Below are 24725 nucleotides of genomic sequence, written 5' to 3'. Positions count from 1 at the left end.
CCAACCAGTAAAGACCTGGCTGTCAAAAGGACCAGGTTGAGTAGAAATTCAAAAAACACAAACTAGACGCACGATGCTCATGCTTGAAAGGCTTGAGCACATTGGACAGTTTTTTTTATCTTAGGGCGTGTTTGCTTTGGTCATGCTGTGATTGGTGTTCACAAGGTCACTCTTGTGACCACTTTCACAAGTTTCAAAGAAGAATGGTTCACAAGTGAGAATCACAATCACAACCAAGGTTGCCATAAAGGAAAAATAGAGACGAAGAACTCAATGGAAAACGAGGTTTTCCTGTGCATGTGAAAACGAGAAGCGGAAAATGATTGAGAAACACATAGGAACAGTGGTGGGGTCAAGAATTTAAACTAGGGGGCACAGATACACAATGAAAAGGAAAACAAATACTAATAAACTATACAACATATTAAAAAAATCAAATAGTAATATTCTAAAGCATACCTTTTATAATTGACCTCATTGGTTTTTCAAAATTTGAAAATCATTCATAATCGAATCATTGCTTATAGTGTCAAATATGTTTTCTCTTTATAGGTAACCCAAGCATCATGCATTCATTCATCTCTCATTCACTTACTCAATCAAGTTTTGAAAATATTCATAACTGAAAATGCCTTCTCAAAACTTGTTTTTGTGATCGGTAGAATTAAAGCTAACGTGATAAGTATATAAAACCAGACAAAATACATTATTTTTTTTAAACATTATCATCATTTCTGTAAGCTCTGTCAAGCATTTTAAATTCATAAATTCTATATTGTGCCGTATATCAATAATATTTGTTTGCAGTTGATTGTCAAGAATCAATAAATCTAACATAGAAAAGTCTCTAGGATAAAAATATAGCAAGACTTATCATTTTTTTTGTCAAATACAAAAAATGAATTTCTTAAACATTTTACAAAAAGAAGTATCTTTGTATTTACTTTTGTAAAACGGTTCAACTTTTGCAACTCCATATCAATAACCGTATAAAATAATTTAATATGGTAATAATGCAATACTATGATATCTTTAGCCCTACGTCTTAATCGTCCACGAAGCCTATACAAATCAGTTATATTAGGAATGACAATCTTATGTTTCTCACAAAATGTAAAGATTTTTTTTCAAAAGAAAATCTCATTCTTTATCTCCCATTTCTGGAAGTCTCTCATCTGCTAATGCAACCGAACTCACAGCATTGATAATATCTTGATCTTGTTGTTGAAGTTCTTGTAAAAGTTCATGAGTAATTCTCAAAATAGCATTCATCAAATGTAAATAAAATATAAAGTCAAAGTCTTGTAGAATACCTAATAAGGTAAGTGTGTTCCCTCTTTTTCTTGAACTTGAAGTTTTTTCGATAACTTCTAACACATTAATGACAGAAGCATGCATATCGATTAAATTTATCAAAGCATTATAATGAGAACTTCAATGTGTATCACCAAGTTGTTTGAGTATCTTTTCTTGATTTATTTCTTGCCCACTTTCAACTTTACCTAAATCAAGTGTTTCAGGAAACTTAACAGCTTGTCCCTCTCGATTAAGGTCAAGTCGTCTGCATGATGTTGTAAAAACATTTGATAAAATAGAAATTGAATATAAACATGAATCAATCTATAAATTATTTCTTGCGAGAGCAACCTCTGCTAATTGAAGTTGATACGCAAAACAATGAATGTAAATAGTTGATTCATTTTCTCTCAATATAAGTGTCTTGAGTCCATTAAACTCTTCTTGCATATTACTTGCTTCATCATAACTTTGACCACACAACATTGTTAGGCTTAATCTGTGCTTAAAGAATACATCTTCAACTATTGTTTTAAGAGATATAACACTTGTGTCATAAACACGTATAAGCCCTAAAAACTGTTCGACTACTTTACATCTTCGATCAACAAATCACAAAACAATAGTCATTTGCTCTTTAATTGATATATCTCAAGATGCATCAATCAAAATAAAAAATAGAATGCATTTTCAAGTTCTTTGATAATGACATTTGTTGTTTTCATAGTAGCGACTCTCATAACAACTTTTTGTATGTCAGGTGATACTAACTTGAGATTTTTCTGGAGCATTTTTTAGTGCAACATGTTTTATATCATCATTAATATCTACAAAAACTTCAACAACTCAAGAAAGTTTCTTCTATTGAGAGATTCTTCAAATTCATCATGTCCACAAAATGTCAATTCTTGCCTCAGTAAATATCTGATCACAGAAATGGTTGCATTTGCATGAACTCGGTATTCATTTTTTTGACTATTAGATTGCTTGTCAAACATTGTTTAAATATGTTGTGCTTGTTTTATTTGCCCATTGTTATGACAACTGTCAAGACTTTCAACATGCACATTAATAATAACAAAATGTTGATTCTTTAGATTTCCTGTACTCTAACTAACCTTTGTACTCATCAAATCAAATATTGTTAAACCATCACAAATTATTATCAAACTTCTTTTGCAATTTTTTTTTATTATGAACCCCTTTGAATGCACTATCTATAGATATTATCTTGTTTATTGGGATGATAATAAGAAATAGGAATATGTAACCCAAGATCTGCGGGCAATTCTCCTAGATTAATTTTTGTTTGACTTTATTTTTCACATGATTTTCCTTCGTCACATCTTATTTCTTCTTGATTTAAATAAGATTCATGAGAAACGGGTTTTCTTATAACAAATTTAGCCATCCCTATAAATTAAGGAATCAAATGAGAAAAAAATAATAAAATAAGAATCATTTATCATGTAAATACATGCTTTCTATTAAAATAGCATTAATGTGTATTTATATAATAATATAATTAAATAAAACATGCTTAATTATTTATTTAATCAAATCACCAAGCAACCAAAATATTTTAAAGTATTCATAAAAAAATCATATATTAATGATTTCTAACATATATTTAATAAATGAATAAGAACTTGAATCAATTTATATATTTAAGATATGTAAAGTGAAAATAATCAAGTTTATAAACGTACTGAAAATGATGAGTCTCGCTGATATAGTCTCCTAAACCCTTTTGATAAATGAAGTCCCACGTATAAAATATCAACCCAATCTCTACATTGCAAACATATAGATTAAGCATTAATTATTGGTTATAGCATTTATGCTAATTGACAATGTCTATATTTATGCTAATTGTCAAAAGTACAATTAAAACTCTTAATATTTTAACAAAAAATCAAGCATTTATTATTGATCACTCATGGATTCATGCCTAATGGTAATTGAAAAAAAACATAGAAAACCCTTAAATTATAACTAAAAAATTATGTTATTTTATAAAAAAACAAATCAAAACCCTTAATCCAAACAAACCATTCACATATAAGCTACTTGAAAAAAACATAAAATTCTAATCAAAATCAAGCATGTGGAATAATTTTGAATGCTAATTAAAAAAGCACAAAAAACTAATTAATATTTATCTTATTTGAAAATAAAATAGCAAATCTAATTAAATATTCATTCTATTTAAAAAAAACTAACTGAAAAACCTCAATCCTAACAAACTAACTAAAACACCTCAGTCCTAACAAACAAACAAAAAACTAATTAACTAAATGATATTTGAAAAAAAAAACCTAAAATCTAATTAAATATTCACGTTGTTTAAAAAAACTAACTAAAAAAACTCAACTCTAACAAACATTATTCATACATAGGCTACTTGAAACAAAAAAAAAAACTAAACCCCCAAAACTAAGCATAAGAAATCATGTTTAATGTTAATTAAAAACACAAAAATATATAATTAAATATTCATCACATTAAAAAACCAAAATAAAAAACCTAAATGCTAATTAAAAAACAAAAATCCCTAAGACCTAATTAGATATTCATGCTATTAAAAAAATGTGAATAAAAAACTAAATCCTAAGTCCTAACAATAATTTCATATTATATGATAATTAAAAAAAAGAAATCATAGAACTTTAACAATCCTAATGTTAATATGACATGTCGCTATCTAAATGCGGCACTAACTTTCTTGAGTCATCCTTATTAGTTTGTTAAAAGTCTATCTTCATCCACTGATATGACAAATTGATGTCATTTGTAGGCATCGTAGCAGAAGTTGTAGGCTCTATAGAATAAGAGGAAATACTCGTCGTGGGCTAAATCTAGGCGAAGTGCTAGGCTCTACACCTATAGTAACTTCTTCCCTGGATGTTGCCTTCGTTGCCACTGGGTTGTCCTCTGCGCATCTCCATCTGTTCTTCGAATGGAGGGAGATAGGAATTTTCATGCGGATAAAGACCACTAGGAGAGGAGGCTTTGGAAGTTCCTAGTTTTGGGGGTACGAAGAAGTCTTTCCATTTCCAAGGTACTCGATGTCATCCAATTCGATTCGACCCAACCGTGATTCCAATCCCCGAATATGACCTACCTAAGCACGTCCAATAAAGGGTCTCCCTAGGGTTTTGAAAAAACACTTGACGAAGTTGGAGAGGGAGCACGAAAAAAAATGTTTCAATTAATCCTAACTTAATTATGAATCATGTGGAATCATGTTTCTTGTTAATTGAAAGTAAAACAATTTATGATTCATCTCACTTAAAAAGTAAAATAAAAAACCTAAATGTTAATTGAAAGAAACATAAACCCTTAAAAAAACCCAAGAAGAAGACTTAGAAGAGGAAGAAGGTGTGTTGTTGTGCACCTATACCAGAGAGTAGAGAGGATGGCAGACGACCAGTGGCGTAGCTAGGATTCATGTGAGGCGGGGGGGGGGGCAAACAGGGGTGTAGCAAAAAAAAAATGGTGTGATAGTCGGGGGTTCGGGGCAGCCCCCCAATTTTTTTTTGAGATAAGATAAAAAATGGCTACAATTATTAATAAAAATCTATTTCATATGGACAAATCAAACTATTTGCTGCAGTCAGAGCTGGGCTAAAAAAATGGATAAAAATCTATTTCATATGGAATCAGGGCTGGGCTAGGACTGGGCTTAAAAAAAAATCAACTGTTTTAGGAGGCAGGACTGGGCTACAACCCAGTCCTGCCCCCCCCCTCCCAAGCTCCGCCTCTGTAGATGACTGGCCGCTCAAAGTAGGGAGTAGCCGCATAGGTGGCATGCCTAAGGTTGATGGTTGAGGACATGAGTCCTTGACTCAGTTTAAACATGATGAGAGAGAGAGATAACCTAGCACATTGCGGAGCGCGCACACGAGGTCACGATCATAGTGACTGATCGAAGGTGGTAGTGCTTCGGGCCAACCTTTGAGGGACCAGAGAGAATATCGAGACTTGAGAGAGGGAGATGTGAGGTCAGGGTTGGGCGGGGTCACGGGGAGAGTGCAGAGAGAACGTCGAGAGAGGGCCTAAGTCATACTTTGTGCCTTTGGGTAGGAGCATCGGGGCACTTTCTAGGTCAGTGTACCTCAAATGGAGGATTTTTTGGGTCAGGGTGGGCAGATACCCACACTGGCCACAATGTGGCTTAGCCACTGCATGGAAAACATCACAAATTAATAAAATGAAAAAAATGAAAAGCATCTGTGAAAGAGAAACATTTGGGAAATGTGTTTCTTGTAGTCCCAAATGTTTCAAAAACATTGTGTTTCCTGTGTTTTCTGTTTCAAAAATGATTTTCTGGAAAACTTGTTTGCCACTCTCTTATTCTGTTTTCGTTAACCTTGATCTCTACCTTCATTTTTTCATGTTTTGTTGGCTCTAAATTGGGATAGCAGTGGACTGGGGTGGGGGCAGGGGATAAGGTCTTCACCCTTGCCCCATCTCAAAATTTTGCCCTCCATCTCCATATGAGTTTTGATTTAGCCTCCATTCTCAGTCCATTCTCTGTTTCATGTCCGTTCAATCATCCCTAACTCTAAAGTATTGTATTTATGACTAGGGATGGCAGTGGACCGGGGGACAACGGGGCCCCACCGCGCCTCGCCCCATTTGGACCGGGGATGAAGGGCATGAAATGGGGATGAAGGTTAAAATCTATCCCCGTGCGGGGATGGAGGCAGGGATGGACTTACACTTTCCCCCACCCCGCCCCATCTCGTCCCATCCCCAATCCTTTAAGGAATGACTATAGACCGAGGGGAAACGAGGCCCTGCCCAGCCTCACCCCCATTTGAACTGGGGATGGAGGACATGAAACGGGGATGGAGGCGGGGTGGAGGTTAAAATCCATCCTCGTGCGGGCACGGGTGTAGCTAGGATTCATGTGAGGGGGGGGGGGGCAAACAGGGGTGTAGCAAAAAAAAAATATTTGTGCGATAGTCGGGGGTTCGGGGGCAGTGCCCCCGATTTTTTTTTTTTGAGATAAAATAAAAAATGGCTACAATTATTAATAAAAATCTATTTCATATGGACAAATCAAACTATTTGCTGCAGTCAGGGTTGGGCTAGGACTGGGCTGGGCTACAAAAATGGATAAAAATCTATTTCATATGGAATTAGGACTGGGCTTTTAATTTTTTTTTTAACTGTTTCGGGAGGCAGGACTGGGCTACAGCCCAGTCCTGCCCCCCCCTAGCTACGCCTTTGCGTGCGGGGATGAAGGTTCTGATTTTGAAACGGGGCGGGGGTGAAGACCTTGTCCTGCGCCCCGATCCACTGCCATCCCTATTTATGACTTGCCGACTTGAGGAAATGAAACTTCTACAAGATGTTGCAAGCATAAGGATTTGACATGGCCAAAGAAACATCGATGTGGTGTGGGGTCCGCACAAAGGCATATCAAACTACTATGGGTGGTAAATGAGTAGAGCTTGCTCATTGTTGTGGCGAGCCAAGCCGAGTTGGAGTCCATAATCAATCAAGTTAAGCAAGCTGAGTTCAAACTCGTAATTGATCCAAGTTAAACAAGTCGAGTTCCAGCTAAGTTGTTTAGCAACCAAAAAAATCATTATTTTAGATATGGAAGAAATAGGATAATGAAAAATGCATTGTTTCAAAGATGAAAGTAATAAGATTTTACCACTAAACCTATTTTATGCAAATTAAATAGATTAATCGTATGTTTTACATATACTATAAAATATATTTTTTACTACCTAACGAGATTGTACGGATCAAGCAGAGCCAAGTACCTATTCTAATGAGCCGATTGAGTGATCGTGCCCAAAGTACTCTGGCCACACAAAACACAGAAAATAGCTGATGTGTGTGTAACCGTTTTCGATCCATTCGCTGGCGTTGTCATGAGCACGATTCAGCATATGCAGTTTGATATCGCCACAAGGTTTGGCGACGCTATTCTCGGCTAGTTCCTTGATAGCGGCAAAAGAACGCGTCAGAATGCGCGTGCACCGAAAACAACATAGGTACGTTTTCTTCTCCCATTTGTTTTCCTCGATTCTGCGTCCCTAAGAAACGTGATACCAAGATCTCGGAATTGCTTTTCCTTCATGTTATCTTAATCAGAACAGAAAACGTTCAGATGTGCGTCTGATTATCTATTATATGAAACTTGGAAAAAAAAGAGGAAGAAAGAACTCTTCCTGGAGAAATCATTATACCAATGTCAGAAGGCACTCTCTGCGTGCTAAAGAATGAACGAAACGCTCTTTTGAGGTGTGGGAGGAAGTGGGTAGTGCCGTTTTTTTGTTCAGATAGCTGTTTGAAAAGTGGGAGAAAATGGGTAGGTTTCATTTTTTGGTGCAGATGCGTATTTGAAGAATGAGAGGAAATGGGTAGAGGTCAGTTCTTGGTGCAGATGCGTATTTGAAGAGTGTGAGGAAATGGGTAGGTGTCAGTTTTTGGTGCAGATGCGTATTTGAAGAGTGGGAGGAAATGAGTAGGTGTCATTTTTGGTGCAGAAGCTTGTTTGAGGTGGGGACTGAGGAAGGATCGGTTCTAGGGCTTGTCCGTGCAGAGAGGTTGTTTGGTGAGACGATTGGAAGAGATATGGAAAGGATTAATAAAGGTGAGTTTGATGGGCGTAGGTTATGTCCATGTTCAGCTTCTTCTTGCCAAATGGGTGATCTTCTTCCCAATAGTAGCAACCAGCAGCTAGTGTTTTGGCTCTTCCAAAGGGTCATTGAGTTTTAGTGTAGTGATTTGCTTATCTTACATGGATATCAATGCATGTAGGACTATTGAAACTTACAAGGCGCTGGGTATGACATATCGTAGGTTTAAAAATTCTAGGAACTTTAATTTCTTAGGAATTTGAATGGGAATTGTGGGTTAGGAGATAGAGTTGAGGACGTTCATTTTGGTAGTTTCTATTAACCAAATGGTGATTATGGATTTGAAAATTTCATTGGTAACAATTTATAAATAGCAGAAAGTGATGTCCTTACAGATGCTGTAGAATGAGAAGAATAGCACTTTGTTAAGTTATTTTGCATTTCCTTGAATTAACTCACTGTCCAATCCATTTGATGTAGAAGAGATCGTGGCTCCTAACCAATAACTGGAGTTTGGATTTGGCTTCTATAGACCAATATGTTGGACATGCTAAGATCTTTGAAGTACTAGTTCAGTCTGGACATTTGAACCTAAAAGTCTTACATGAGTATGTGTGATCTTTGTGAAAGTTTTTGATGAGAAGCAGCACAGTAACTCAAAAAAAATGGAAGCAAACTAGAATCTAATCGGCCTTGAGAGGAAGGTTGAAAAAGAAATGGTGGGAAATCATAGATTCTATATTTTAGCAGGTGATTCTATTAATATAAAAGGTAATTTATGAACTTTTTAATTCCTTAAATTTTGAAGGGGAATCGTGTGTTTGGTGATATAGTTTAGGATTGCTAGAAATACAGTTATTTTTTTATAATTTATGTTAATCAAATGGTAATAGGGTTTTGGAAATAATTTTGATAAACATTCCTAAATAATACAAAAAAATTGCTAAAAGATGTGCAGCGTTCATCTTAGGCCTTGAATGTCAACATTGACCATTCATGATGATAGTGAGTCCTAAAATAATAAGTGACTGATTTGTCCAAGTCAAGTATAAAAGGCTTGTGATTTGTGGCAATAAGTTAGGAAGTGATGACCAGCCCAAATGTGCCTAATTTGCCAATTGTTTATGACAATTTTCTACTGTTCTATTTGGCAAAAGGCCACCATTTTACATACTTAGATGTCATGTAAAAGCCATTTTCAAATGTTGATAATCAAGGCTAGTTGCTATCATACGTAAATAACTGACCAATAATTGAATTTTGTACTCAATTACAGATAGTTTATATTCTTCCTTTATTGTTGTGATTATTTATCTCTTGCACTGTTTTTTTTGTTAATGATATTTACACGCTTTCAAATAAACTAGCATTGTACTCGGTTATAAATAATACAAACAATGTTTTCTTGCTTTCAGATAAGCTAGCATTGTACTCGGTTATAAATAATACAAACATTTCTGACCAACTCGTTGCATTATCATTTGGACTAATGTTGCTGATATAACTCTTCCCTTTTGTTTCATATTCACATCCAGAAACTGACAATACTATGTGACTAGAACAGTAAAAAGACTAAAATACCTCTTATATGTATATAGACCAAACTGGTGACATATTCTTAGATGGGCTTGCGGCTTGATTTAAGAATTGTTGGTCCACATTTAGCATGCTTCAAGTGGGACTCACATTTCACACAGAAACATGTGAATATTATGAAGTGTGTATCCTACAGTCAATTTTAAGCTGTCAATCCATATTATTGTCGATCTAATATACCATGGCTACAGCATTCTTTTACTTATCTTTTTTCCTCGAGTGGGGCTAACACTAGATGTTCTTGGATGACACTTCATGTAGCTAGTGTTTTAAGCAGCACTCTATCTCATGCTAATGATGACTCAGTTACTAGCAGGGAGCACTGAATATTATGTATAATACAGCAGAGCATTTGTGATTGAAGCAACTATGCCTAAACTCCAAATTTTGCTTCAGCATATCCATACAGAGGCGGATTTGGGGATTGGCTTTGCTCATATCAGGTTTCATTTCTTTGTTGGGATTCTTCTATGCTGCCATTCTATCTAAGCTGCTACCGCCATCTGGAAATCAGATCATATCTGCCATCCAAAATGACAGGTATGTCTTTTGGTCATTGTGAAATTAAAAGTATTTTGCTGCGTCCTCTTGGAATTATTTGATTTTTCTGGGCAATGATTTCTTTGGTTGATGCAAATTTTGAATGATTCCTTTAGTTGTTCTGTGCATGAAATAAACCGCTGTGTGCATTGTACTTGCAGTTTGGTCGTGGTGGTCAAATAATTTGTTTTCTGCTTGCCAATCTTTGTTTTACCATATTCATTTTTCCTTATATCTATTTATTTGTTCTTTCAGAAGTCTTGTAATTGGGATTTATATTATAATCTGTATGTTTGCTCTTTGGGAAGTCTTGTGATTGGTATTTTTATTATGATTTATTTTCATGCTTACTATAATATATCTATGGGGGCACATTGTTATGGGGAGTGTCCTTTTTTCTTCTCCTTCAGAGTTGTTTTTGTCCTTTCTTCCTTTTCATTCATTGGAAGAACCGAAACATGTAACTGTGAAGAAGACAATAATATTGAAGGGAACATTCACTTTTCTATTTCCTCTGTTTCCTATACACATCACTAGTTTTCTGTCCGTTCTGTTCATTTATTTTCATCTTATGTTGGTGAAATTAGCATACTTGTGGCTGTTGTGAGGAAGGAAAGCTGGGATTATAGTTGCTTGTTGTTCATAGCACATTCAAACTGGAAACATGTGTGCTATGAAAATCTGTCTGGTCTCACACCCACAAACTAGATTGCTCTTGCCTTAATCTCTTTTCAAAGTTTCTCCATGAGAGTACTTCTGATCATAATCGTCTTGATGTATTTGGTGTTCAATACTCCAAGTTCCTTTTCATCACCATGTCTATCATGTTTCCAATGTTCTCGGCCTGGTTTTTCCAAAGTGAGCTTCTTTGTCATAAATTCACTTACCATTGCATTTGCTAGCTTGGAAAGAAGCATCTATTTGGGATTATTCAAGTAACTACTTATGTGAAATGACAGTCGAGTAAAAAAGCATTTAATTTGTCATAACAACTAAATTAGGATAATACATTATGGGACTTTTCACTTCTAGAAATGCTAGTACTGAGCTTTAGATCATCCCCTATTGTGGTTAGAAAATGTGGCATGAAATACCATTTGAAGCACCCCCCACAATTTCATGACAATTAATAATAGGTTGTCTAGATACAGACCCTTATTAGTTGAGTAATGTTCTTTGAGGAGCTGAACATTCTCACCGAATAAGAAAGCCCCAGAGATGTTTTTTCTTGGAAGCCATTGAAGCATCTATTCTGCATGTGCGAGTATTATCCATTGTTGGTTCATAAAAAGTTCCCATCAATCTAATTCTATGTCAATACATGAAAAGTAATCCTGTCAGCGTTTATGATATGATTGCCTAAACTGTAGTAATCAATGTAAATGGCAGCACCTACATGTGCCATTTTCTCAGTACCCATAGTCAATATTGAAGTATCCTCTCCAGTGTCTTAGGGGCCATTTGTTATGGTCCCACCCAAGGAAAGCCACTTTTCTGTCAAAGGGATGCTCAGGCAGGAAAATGCTTCCCCATGGGGGGAGGTTTGACTCCATTTTGATAGGAAAGAGTTTTTTTAGCATTTATTGTGTGGGTTCCACCACATATTTCCCATAAAGATGTTTGTTTCACACCCCTTAGGAGGGAGGTTCTCTTTCCTATGAAAGAGGGCTCTCTTTCATAGGAAAAGGCATGAAACAAATGCCCCCCTTAGGGACTGGGCTCTTTCATAGGAAAGGACATCAAACAAATGCCCTCTTAGGGACCGAGCATCTGAGGTGGGTTAAATATCTCAAACATCAGATTTTTTTATCTTTTGAGAGGAAAGATGTCTTCCATCAAAATGTAGTGCACAAGAGCAAAAAAATGTCAAGATGCCACCTCTCCAATGCAAGATTAGTTAGACATAAACAGGAGGGGAAAACAACAAACACACACACAAGATAAAGAAAGAAAAAAATGAAGAATAAGAAGATCAACCCAGCTGCCCTGTTCTTCTAAGACCAATCTAATTCAAAGGTGTTCCATTCCATGTCTCTGCTGCACATATTGTAATCTTGTTGTGTTCTTGAGTGAATCACCATATCATTTTCAATCATTTTCAACATCTTTCAAAGTGCTGCTATTCCTTTTGAGCCATAGGTACCGCCATGCTGAAGTGTGCCACATTTCCCTGTAATCTCCATTTCTCCCCATTAACGACATTAGTGAAGATGACTCCAGGAAATGTGCCTCCAGGGAAGTGATGATAGTGATATGATGTAGAGTAATGATAAAGCTCTAGTTGACTTCTGTGACAGAAGTGAAAGTAGCAACTATGAAAACACAGATCGACTGACCTGATCATTATTTGCCATTGAAGATACTAATATGAAGTTGCAGTGGGTCACATCAAAACTTTTCCTTATTTTCAGGATGGTGATCCTTCATGTTCCCATAGATCTTAAACTAGCAATGGCTAACTATAGCATGTTCAAGTGTCCATAAGTTAGTGGTTTTCAGAACTTCTCCTAGGCCATCTGCTTAAGTATGGAAAGTATGATCTTTAAAGGGGAAAAATATTCTAGTAATGTTCAATGGTAGTCATTGGCCACTTTGGAATGTACTATGACCAAGTAGCAGTGGGTGACAACAGTCGAACTCTCTTCTCAGTTTGGTGATACAAACCTTTTCTTTTTGGGATGGTGATGCTTCATGTGTCCTTAAACTAGTAAAATTAAGAGGAACATATTCCAGCATCAATTTTATTTCATTTTTCAGAATCTATCCTTGGCCATCTGTTTAAATGTGCAACGATCTGAGCTCTCAAAATGCTGTACTCTAAAAGGAAAAGAATGCTGTCACCAGATCGTTCAAATTGATATGAAAGTTGACATGGGACAACCATGGAAAACACGTCTTATTTTAATAACCCGGTGACCAACCAAATCCAATTCCAGAAGTAGGAGAATATGAATATATGGTAAGTTGGTAAGCTGCATATTTGTGTGTGTGTGCACACGCACATGCAAGACATACAATCAACTGGACATTGTAGACTGTCACTGGGCTTATATGGTGTGGACTCATAAATCCCAAAACCCTCCAATACCAAGTGATTCTTCTTCTAAACAGTGGCAATCAAGTAGTGTTCATCAAGGGGGGTACCATGTAAACCTGAGAGACATTGGAATCTTGAGAGAGAACATGTACTTCACTGCAACACCAAAAATCTAGTGATTCTTGTTTAAGATCAATTGAGTTAATGACATTTATACAAAAAGTTCCAAACAGGTGGGTATTAATTATGTCCATAATGCCTCCAATGACAGCGCAACAATGTATCATTCATGACTTGAAAACATAGAACAATGCAGGAAAGCGCCCAGTGCATGTATAACACCAATATGGCGGTTCATTTTGTTGTTTCCCTGTATCCTGATGTCATGTTTTATGATAAGAAAATTTCAGATGTTTCTTTTATTCTCTTTGGTTGTTACCTGTTACTGAAAATTGCAGCCATTTTCTCCTTACATTGCACCAATTCCCAAATTTTTGATTTCATTACCACAAGTCATTGATGGTTAACTGGTGATTGTATTTCTCTGAGAAATCTAGTTATAAGATTCAGAGTATGGACTCTCTCTCTCCCTCCTGCATGCGTATGAGATTTCTTGGTGCTGTTAACTTGTAGTTGTAGGGCAATAAACTTCTATGGTTCCTCAGCAACTCTAATCAATTAGGTTCAAGTTTCTTTCCTGGTTTTGTTGTTATTATTTTGCATGCTATGGTTCTTATGTTTGTTTGGTAAGAGGAACCCTTACTCATTTTGCTTAGATGTAGCTTATCCTAAAGCTTATTCCTATTTTTTCCCTTTGTAGGTATTATTGCCTCTTGGTGCCTGTTACTCTCCCTGTTCTTGTGGTAGCTGTTTATTTGCATTGGCTGAGCATGAAACTCTTCAAGCATGCGTGAGGCAGTTCATGTTGTATCCTTGTCATCTTTAACATTGTAGTTATTCAGAAAAATGCCACTCTAGCTATTGTAGGGGAAGGGATCCAAAGTCATCTGACTTTGCTAGTAGATTACAAATGTTTGCATATATTGATCAATTTACATAACCATGGTGAATTTACCACGGACAGATCTTTAATCCTCTATGCGGTTTCACCATGTAATAAATGGGGGGAAAATTCCCTTCAAATCGGGTTAGTGAGGGGATTGGCTACTCCGATCTTTTTAACATGTGAAGATTAAAGCCCACATTGGAAGCAGGTGAATCTCGAATCTCGAGTGACCAAGCGGTCTGCTAAAGCTCTTCTGCATGTTACCCCAACCACAACGCATGCATGATTATTGTAAATCTGACTAGAATACTCAGGGATAAACGTTATGACAGCAAGATAATTTGCTTACCCTGAGAATTCAGAAAGGCTATGACAGTGTTGAGTAAGAATTACTCTTTCTAGCCCACAAAAGGTTCCCCTTCCTACCTAGGGGTGACCATGGTGTGTCACCTACATGGGACAACCATGGTTCGAAACCCACAGGGGGCGTCCTTGTCCCTTGTCTCAAGGTCAAAGCTGGGTGTACTCCCTAGTGAGCAGGGGACACCTCAAGGGTTTTATTAACCAGAGACATGTCAATATATGGTCCCTTGTCCCAGCTAGACAAAGTGACAGTTTTTTATTTAATAGCCTCACAAAGATACTTGTGTGACTCCCTACTCGGGGTTTATCTTGCAGGAATAGGGTCATTAAGTGACCCTGTTCTTGGTGAGAGCTCCTCGTCATTAAAATAAGGTTTGAAAGGACACCAGGATACAATCTTTTAAAGAAAAATGATGAGTTTCCCAAAAAATCTCACAAATTGTCAAAATGTGCCCGATGATCAAAACTGCAAATTGTGGGTGTTAAAATAACCATTTTAACCTTCGCATGTGAGGATTTCATGAGGATATGGAAATTTTCTTTGTGACTGACTTTATTACTGATTTTTGACCCATAAATGGAAGGATTGTGAAGAAACACAGAAAAAACAAAGAAAATAAACAAAAATACCTTTTTAACATTTAAAACATTGAAAAATGACAAATAGGCATTGAGATACAACCTCGACAACATTCAGAAAAATGAAGATAAACAGGTGTGGTTGTGCCAAGCCGGATTATTCTATGTTGTTTTTTAATCACATGCACCAGAAATTCAAAAAAACAATAAAAAGAAGAGACAGGTCAATGTGTTAACTTTTCAAAGCCACCAAGATCACCTTGACTAATGAGTGGTTTGAGAAAAACATTCTCTACAAGATAGACTTTTTGGTTGTATTGCACCATCTGACTAAAAGGTAGATTTACATGCTTTTTTGCAGACCTCATGAAGTCCGCATAAAATATAGGTAAAAAAATATTCAATATTTGCGAGGATGATAAAGTTTGCATATATTTTATGCGATAATGAGAAAGTTCACATACATTTTATAAGAGGATGAGAAAGTTCACATATATTTTATGTGATGATTAGGAAGTTTGCATATATTTTATGCAGACTACATGAGGTCTTCCTTATAAAATATATGTGGGTTTCCTCATTCTTGCATAAAGTATATGCAGACTTCCTTATCCCCGTTTATATTTTATGCATACTTCATCATCACAAATATTGGTCATTTTTTGCATATATTTTGCACTAAAGATGGAACGAAAGACAACATTCTTGCCTGTGTCATTGATAGCTCGCCATGCTTTAATACGTAGTCATTGTAAGTTTTGCAAAAAAAAAAATCGTGTGAATTTACCTTTAGTCAGAGGGTGTGATATAACCAAAATGTTTATTTTCTAGATGATGTTTCTCCCAAACCGCTCATCAGATCAAGGCGATCTTTGCGGTGTTGGAAAGCTAATGCAGTGATCTGTCTGTCCTTTTAATTGCTTTCTTTTTTGTGTGTAGGTAGCTGCAAAACAACATAGAATAACCAGGCTAGTGCAACCTCGCTTGTTTATCTCATTTGTTTAGGAACTTTGTCGGGGTTGTATCTCAGTGTTTGTTCATCATTTTCTAGCGCTTCAAATGTTATTGAAAAGGTATTTATGTCTACTTTCTTTGCTTTTTTTATTTTTATCTGAAATCCTTCATTTTCTTGGTTGAAATCAGTAGTAAAATCTGTCACAGATGAAATTCACATATCCTCAGGAGGTCTGCACATTCTAAGGTTAAAATGATCAATTTATTACCCAACATTTGTGGTTTTGGTCATCGGCAAATTATGGCAAATTGTGGGGTTTTTTTTTTTAAACATGTCATTTTTGGTATACAGTGCGATTATTTTTCAAACTTTTTAATTATTTTTTTAATAAAAAAATATTTTGTTGACTTTTTTATCCATAAACATAAATTTTTATTGAAATATTATTAGAAAACAATATAAACTATTCAAATATTAAAATAATATCAATATGTGTCTGTGTTTGTATTAGCATGTGATAGTTTGTTTTGGTCGTGTCGTCAAGGACACAACCAAAATGATGTGACATCGTGACATAGCCACCTACATTTAAGGGTGGGCATCAGGTAGGCCTGGCCCTACCCGGGCCCATTTAGAGCTCTGCCTGTCAGGCTTTAAGTGTGGCCCAACCCGGAAATAGACTGGCCCATTTACTAATAGATCAGGATTTTGGCCCAATTTTTAACGGACTCATGTTTGAAGATCAGCCCGAACTGGCCCAAATCCATTTATAAATAGTAAATAAAAGGAGAAGAATAATTGGTATAGAAAATATTGGTAATCCAAATAACCCATTAATTGAAAATGTCTTAGATGTGGATGGTTTAAAACATAATTTACAACTTACCAAACTTGTATGAAAAATATTTGAATGTATTGCCCCAAACTCGAGACTTGAGAGGTGTGTAAGGCCAAGTTAATAAGGCACAAGTTATTTGAATGTATACCTTGGGCCTTTGCCACTGAGTCTGGGTTGTCTGTGTAGTACCCACAGATTTGGTAAAAAAAAAAATCTTGTGTTGTGCATTATGCTAAGGCATGACATACATCATTTATATAATAAAAGATAATATAGATAAGAAGCTACTCATGCATACAAGGGTGGTTTAGTGTTTTTGGTAAGCTCGTGAATTTGTTAATTGTTCGTGCATTGATTTATTGCTTATGCACAATTGGTTGTGTACACTTGATTATGTATGTGTTTGCATATGGATTTCAAACACACCTTGAATAATTGAATGATAAGCATGAGTATGTTTTGATTTGATATCCTATGCATGAATGTTCATAATATTTGTATGTTTAAATGGTATCATAATTATTGTTTTAAATGCATGTTTCATGTGTGCTTAGTTTTGTATGTGGTTCATTGTTAATATTGTCCTACTGAAGCTCGAAATGAGTTTGACCTCAATGTATAATCATATATATAATGATTAGATATTCTGGAGTGATGACGTGATACTACGGGGGTGTGCCAAGAACCAACATTTTGGATTCTGGATTTGCGTTTGTCAATACTTTATGATTTATTTAAATTATTAAATTGTTTAACATTTATTTATAAACCAATGAATGGATGATTTAAATCATTTGTGAATGACATGAACCACTTAAGATTTCTAACCAAAGCATTTTTCATTGTTTAATAAGGTAATTCCTTGATATAATATAAACATTGGTAAGACCGTTTCATCATTATATATTGAAATTAATGTTTAAAAAAAAATCTCACATATTTTTGGGTTAAAATTTCAGGGTGTTACAAATGATGTCATATATCTATGTGCTTAGTGCATAAGTATTTAATAAGATTTTTAGAAAGATTAATTGCACTTGTATTATCACACATGATAGGAGATGTAGAACAATTAATTCCAAAATCTTTTAATGTTTGTTTCATCCATAAAATCTATGCATATGTAATACTAACAACAATATATTCAGCCTCAGTTGTTGATAAAAATATATAATTTTGCTTTTTATTAAACCAAGAGACTAAAAATGACCGAAGTGACAAGTTTCACTAGTATTTTTTTCGATCATATTTACTTCTGACAAAAACAATACCACTATAAGATACTAAGTTAACTACAAATACTTTGAGATAAATAGACCAAAATCAGTAGTTTCTTTTAAATATCAAGGAATTCTCTTAACAAGATGAGATTCTTTAGGATTTGATTAAAAATGAGCACATGAGCAAACACTGAACATGATATCAGGTTTGCTAGCAGTAAGATAAAGTAAAAAGTTGATCATGCCTCTATATTGCTTAGTATCTGCATTTTTTTTCACTCTCAGATTTATTTATCATAATTGTTGTACTCATGGGTGTCCTCTTACCTACAGAAGTCTCCATTTCAGAACATTTGAGCAATGCATTTTGTGTATTTGCTTTGGTTGATAAAGATTTCTTCTTCTATTTACTTTATTTGTAATTCAAAAAAAGTTTAATTCCTTTATATAGCTCATTTCAAAATCATGATGTGTTTCTTTAGCAAAAGCTTAACAAAAAGTTTTATTAGTAGAACAAAAAATAATGTTGATAAATTTGAATAATCAATATATCTTTATTTATTTACTTTATAACAAGAGTATAATCAACTTGTCCAATAGAAAAACATGATTTTAAAATAAATTTTTTGAGTCTATTATACCATGCACGAGGTGCTAGTTTAAGACCATAGAGAGCCTTTTTAATTATGAAAGCATAGTTTGAAAAACTTTTATGTTGAAAATCAGGAGGTTGTTTGACATAAACTTGTTCATAAATAAAACCATTTAAGAAAGTGCTTTTTACATCCATTTGATTAAGTTTAAAATTCATATAGCATCCAAAAGTTAAAAACATACAAATTGATTCTAATCGAGCAACTAGTGCAAGAGTTTCATCGAAGTCAAATTATTCTTTTTGATTATATCCTTGAGCCATTACTCTTGTTCAAAGTAACTATATCCAAGTCCAAATCTATTGTTAGACTCTTTAATAAGACAACAAATTTTTAAAATTATCTTTTTTTTTTTCCTATAAATTTTGTGACAATATTCATGAGATATTCAGTTTTTTTTTAAAGACATAATATATCATTTTTCAAGAGCCGTGATTCTGGAATTTAAAGAAATTACTTCAAATTTCAGCATAAAATTTCCTTTTTGCAAAATGTCATTTTCATTTTTCAATTCTTTTTTTACGTGCTTAATTTTATAGATTCACTATATAACTCCTAAAAAACATCAAGTAATTCATCAATTTCTATAGATTCACATACATTATCTTCTTATGCCATGAATTACATGTTTGCCAGTTCGTTTGATTCTTCATAGGATGATGAATCGCTATCATCCCAAGTGGCTTACAATGCCTTCTTTTTTTTGGAGTTATTAAAATTAAAATTACCTTTAGATTTCAAAAGTGAACAATCCTTTTTTATGTGACCCGACTTTTTGCATTTACAACATAATTAAGATTCTTTTTGCTCTTGCTTACCTTTACACTGGAATTTACCTCTCAAGTTTTTTTTTGAATTTTCTGGTTACGAGTGTTGTATCTTATTCAACATTTTTAGACTGGGTATCAAAAGAAGCTTTGAAAGCTAATGCTTTCTTTTTAGGAGCCTCTTCTAGCCTTCTTTCCTGTAATTTCACTTCATACGCTATTAGACTTTCCAACTAGTTCTTCTAGTGTCTCGTTCTCCTTCATCTTGAATAATTCAAACCTATGAACAAGTAATGCAATTTTAGTTTCCTTTGCCTTGGTTGTACCTTCATGAGTTATACGTAGAGTGTGTCAAAACTGCCATGTAGTTGATGTTGAGTCTGAACTCTTTTTTTTTTTTTTCATTGTGCAGAATAATGCATTCATTGCTTTTGCATCTAGTGTAGCCTTCTTCCTCTGCTCGCCAATCCACTTTGCGTAGGGTGGTTTTGGCTTCTCGAAATTGGTCTCAACAATATTCCACAATTCATAGTCCATTGACTGCAGGTAGATCATCATCCAGCACTTTCAGTAGCTATAGTTTGATCCGTCAAAATGTTGGCTGTGTTTGAGTGTCCTTGGAATTGCACTGAAGGGAACGTTGTCATGTTTGCTAGTTAATGATGAGATCGATTCTAGCAGACCCTGCTCTTATACAAAATGTAAAATACATAGATCTGTTTATGAAAGAAACTACAAAATAAATAAAAAAAATCAAAATAAATACCACAACATATTTTTATCCTTGTTGGTCATCCAGACTTACGTACAGTCTCCAAGCACAACCTAACTTTAGATTTCACTGAACTTGATCTTGAAACCCAAGATCAAACCACCCTTTGCCTCTTCCAACTTCTCTCACAGCCTGAGAGGCTTTACAGCAGTTAAAAAAAAATTGCAGAACATGTAAAGGGATCCTATAAGCCACTTGAAAGGAACAGCAAAAAAAGGCTTATAGTGTTTCCCAAAAACAAGTTTTTTTTTCTTCTTTCTTCTCCTGCAGTAGTTGTGTATAGTTTTTCAGAAATCAATGCATATTTAAGGTTCCAACAAAAAGACGTGGAAAGGGTCTCTCTTTAAAAAACCAAACGCGTATTTTTCTTCTGTTTTTCAACTAACATAATTGTTTTAATCTCTTTTCTCAAAACTCGTTTATCTCAAAAGACGTCTTTCTCCAAATTCGTCTTTTTCAAAATGTCTTTCTAAAAAAGACGTCTTTTTCAAAACGTCTTTCTTAAAATGATTTCCAAAAAAAAATCATATAAACAGAAACTTCTTAATCTATTTTTTTTAAAACATGTGAATCAGAATATCTAAAACAAAACACGTTAACAAAACTACATGTTTTATTTAATTTTGTAATAAAAAATCATTTGTTTAAATAAAATATTTCATTTAAGGCAGACACATTGTTTTATTATATATACATATATATAGTTATGTAAACAGTAAGTGATGCGTATCTCCTTCAAGGTCATTTGACATCTTGTCTAAGAAAATAAAAATATTTTTACAATTCTTCAAGTCTTCATCTTGTCTTTGATTTGGAATTACATGTGTACATCTTCTTCATCATTCTTCATTACTTGTGTATATCAGCCTTCAACTTATCATGAGATCTGAGCAAACTTGTTTTTTAGATGCAAATATTTATAAGGACTTCAACTTGACATCTTGCAAGACTAATTAGTATATGATTTTAGGTTGTTAGCATCAAAATATTTTGCGATGAAAAATTCATGGTCTAACAGATTGTGTCAGGTATTCCATTCGAATTGAACCTGAATTTTTAGGTATGGGCATAAAAATTGCCAGATGATCCTGAACCCGACCCAAGTAATATGGGGGCCGGGTTTTGGGCTGTGATTTATGCGGGGCATTCGACCTGACATGGCTTTTTTACTGGATGTCTGACCTGAATCAAATGTTTTACATATATTTTAGGACTAAGCTTCTAGAATGACACAGGTCCGGGTTTAAGATTTCATTTTTCTGACTCGGCAAAACCCGAACCCGAATCTAACAATTTGTTAATTATTTGAGTGGGTTGGGGTACACCTTGATGGGTCAGTCACCTGTCCTGTTGGCAATCTTAATTTGGACACCATGGACAAGAGGATTGCTTTAGCAACTCCATCCTCGACAACACATGGAAATGATGTTTCCATGTCAACGCAGGGCTTCCGAACAGAGTGTTGGGTTGGGTTTAGGCATTACCGAGTCCTACTTAATCGGGTATTGCCTGATCAGGCTCAGTTTCGGATTCAGGTTTGGATAAGATTTGATAAAACCAAACCCAGAACTGACTAGTTTAAAACTCGACATTTACACTTAATCGGGTTCCAAGTTTTGTCGGATTCAGATTCGGGTTTGAATGCAAAACTCAAAACCAAACCCACATCAGATTATTAATCGGTTACTAGGTTTCCTATAAACCCGAGTAAATGGGTTCTGTTCGGTCAGGTAACAGATCCAAACTCGTTCTGTCTACATCCCTAGGCACCAGGCTTTGAAAATCTGGCAATGTTACTGGGATTAGAATGCCAGTGACTATCTCACAAATCACAATAATATCACGGGATTTCAAAATATCGTTCATATTATTCCGACCACCAAACGATAACTCCCCGAATACACGTGAGTATATAAAGGTCTCACACGGCCCTCCGCCGAAGCCTTCCTCGTTCACTCTCTCAGAGCGTGTGTTCTTTGTTTCAAGTTTGCGAGGGAAAGAGCGTTTCCCTCCACCGCCTCAGAGAGAGAGAGAGAGAGAGAGAGAGAGAGAGAGAGAGATTAGGGCGCGGGGCGTTTCCTCCACGCAGATCGAGACCGCAGATGGCTTCCGACGCCGACATGAGCGGCTGGTCCGATCTCCTCCACTCCTCTTCCAAGCTTCTCGAGCAAGCCACTCCTTCTTCTCAGTTCCCTCCCTTGCAGGTTTCCCGTCTAGTTCTTCCTTTGCTTCGTCGACTCGGTTTCTAGGGTTTTCTTTATTGTATTTGGAGTATCGAGTTCTTCTCATGCCTGTTCGTCGGATTTCTCTTTGCAGAGGAATTTGGATCAGTTAGAGGCACTCTCGAAGAAGCTCAGGGCGAAAACCTTGCGGACGGAGGCTCCCAGCCAGTCGATTGCCGCCACGAGGTAGAGTTTATGATAATTTTCGATGTATATCCATGCTTTGATGGTTATTTCTCTGTTGGCCTTTGTGTCGTTGAATAGTTTTAGAATTAGGGCTTGCGTAATGATCATTGATATGCGGCAGGATTTCACTGTTAGTCCTCAGTCCAGCTTCCCTCTACCTTACGTTAGGGACTTGTTTCTCATTAAAATTGTTGTCCTTATTTCATGTAAGGCAAAACTGATGCTCTATGTTGATCAAAGATTTATTTAACTTTCCCCGCTGGATATTCATTTTGTAACAATAATAATGAGAAGCTCTTGTCCGTGCTAGAGTTGGCGTGGTAGTTGTTGGTTAGAGGCCGATTAAAAACTGTCAATTGAATTGGATGGCCTTTTGGTGATACAGCTTTGTTGCTTAAGTTATCTGATCCAAATTTTGTTGTTTGGAGGTCAATTGCAAAGTTCCAATTGAACTCAATGACCGTTTGGTAACACGGCTTCATTGCTTAAGTCATCATCTGATTTGAAGTTCCGCATTGTTTATTCCTTTTATCCTTTTTCTCCGGTTCTGCAGGTTATTAGCTCGTGAAGGAATAAATGCAGAGCAACTTGCCCGTGACTTGAAGTCTTTTGAGATAAAGGTAGTCAGTAGTCATGGCCATTCGTCTTAGTCGTCTTCCATCATCTCTGTATATCTGTTGAGTAAAAGCGAATTCTTGCGTTGTTTTTTTTTTTTTAGTTTGAAGGTGTTTGCATGTGATGTCCAATTGGAATCACCAAAGTGTTACGTAGAATGCAATATCTGAAATTTGAACACTGTTAGTTAATGACATCTTTCTCTCATTGAAAACTTTGTCTGTGTTGGCATGGTTTTTTGGTAGAACTAAACCTAATAGAAAATGCCTCAATTTCATGTAGGATAATTCTACTGTAGACTCTGCTTATGCTCTCTGTTATTATTTTCCCTCGCTTGAAATGTTTCCAATGCTAAGGGCTTCTAATGGTCACTGGGCATGTTCTGGTTATGTCTTGTAGAGTTGACGTTTTCTTTTTTCATTTACTACAGACAACATTTGAAGATGTTTTTCCTTCAGAGGAAACAAGTGTGGAGGAGTACTTGCAACAGGTTGTTTTCTATCTTAAGATGGAAATTATCAGCGTAACAGGTCCCAGGACTGCGAGCCTTAATTTTTTAATTTTCAGTCATTCAATTAGCCTAGTATGGGTGCCTTGTTTTATTACTTCATTTTATTAAGGTTAAGCATGTAGAAGATTGTTTAGTTTCAAGGTTCAGGTGTTCTAGGTGACTTATTTTAGGTTTTGTTGTCTGAATTATATCCATATTTACCACATTGGTACCTTATATATGCAAAACATGCAGATTTCTGATTGGACTTTGGGAGCAAAGCTGCTACCTTTGTTAATAAATTAAAGAATGATGTTCTACATGATACAAATACCGTAAAGGATTCCTTTTTTTCCAACTAAATTGAGCCCTTGTTGATTACAATGAGACCCTGATGAATAATTTTATGAGGACTTGATAATTAGTTCAGCATGAAGACAGTTAATTTGATATTTAAAAATGTTATCACTCTTTTAAAAATCTGATCATACAATATTCTTTTCAATTTTCAATGTGCATGTTGAGAACACAATGGAAGTGGCCTATTTGAAACTAATAGCATGACCATTTTGTGTGTTCAAGCATGTAAAAAAGATTTTGAATGCTTTTCAGAGTTTTAGCTTAAGATAAGTTTAGGAAAAGTCCCATTGGTAAAAAAAGAAGGTAGAAAAAGGATCAAGGGACTGGATCAATATAGCCTGACCTCCGTTTATAGGCTTGGAACATTTAAGAAAAAGTTAGTAAGGGGGGAGTATGTCCTAGCATGCCACAACTCAAAATCAATGGGATGAAGACAAAGATGGTTGACATTTTGGCAAGATAGGTGAGATAACTTTAGTATGGCAATATATGTCTGTTGTAACTTGTATTCAATATCGCTTTCTCTGTCAGCCAATCATTAGTGTATTGACATAATTGAATAGTTTTTGAACATTCTGATTGCAATGAAAATGCTTTTCTATTGAACATTAGCATTTCAATTAGT

At 35.4% G+C, this 24725-nt stretch overlaps 1 protein-coding gene and 1 long non-coding RNA gene across 5 annotated transcripts in view; both read left to right on the top strand.

Moving 5' to 3' along the window:
• Window positions 1–7177: 7177 nt before the first annotated feature.
• Window positions 7178–14271, top strand: LOC149836527 (uncharacterized). 3 transcript variants are annotated; one of them, XR_016432032.1, is made up of 3 exons: window positions 7178–7313; window positions 9894–10037; window positions 13895–14256. It is a non-coding gene; the product is annotated as an uncharacterized LOC149836527 (long non-coding RNA). The 3 variants fall into 3 exon arrangements; XR_016432031.1 differs by having other exon boundaries at window positions 7193–7313; window positions 9814–10037; window positions 13895–14267; XR_016432033.1 differs by having other exon boundaries at window positions 7195–7313; window positions 9804–10037; window positions 13895–14271.
• Window positions 14272–22286: 8015 nt separating this feature from the next.
• Window positions 22287–24725, top strand: part of LOC149836525 (nuclear pore complex protein NUP93A-like) — a 52681-nt gene continuing 50242 nt past the window's right edge. For both annotated transcript variants that reach the window (XM_090005410.1, XM_090005409.1), the window contains exons 1-4: window positions 22287–22431; window positions 22544–22635; window positions 23189–23255; window positions 23681–23740. In XM_090005410.1, the coding sequence (XP_089861536.1) occupies window positions 22330–22431; window positions 22544–22635; window positions 23189–23255; window positions 23681–23740 (321 nt within the window). In that variant the 5' untranslated portion in view covers window positions 22287–22329. The remainder of the gene's footprint in view (window positions 22432–22543; window positions 22636–23188; window positions 23256–23680; window positions 23741–24725) is intronic.

The sequence above is a fragment of the Nuphar pumila genome, chromosome 5 (assembly GCF_984573655.1).
Source record: "Nuphar pumila chromosome 5, dmNupPumi1.hap1.1, whole genome shotgun sequence".
Lineage (NCBI taxonomy): Eukaryota > Viridiplantae > Streptophyta > Magnoliopsida > Nymphaeales > Nymphaeaceae > Nuphar > Nuphar pumila.
This window is presented reverse-complemented; position numbering and strand designations above follow the sequence as displayed.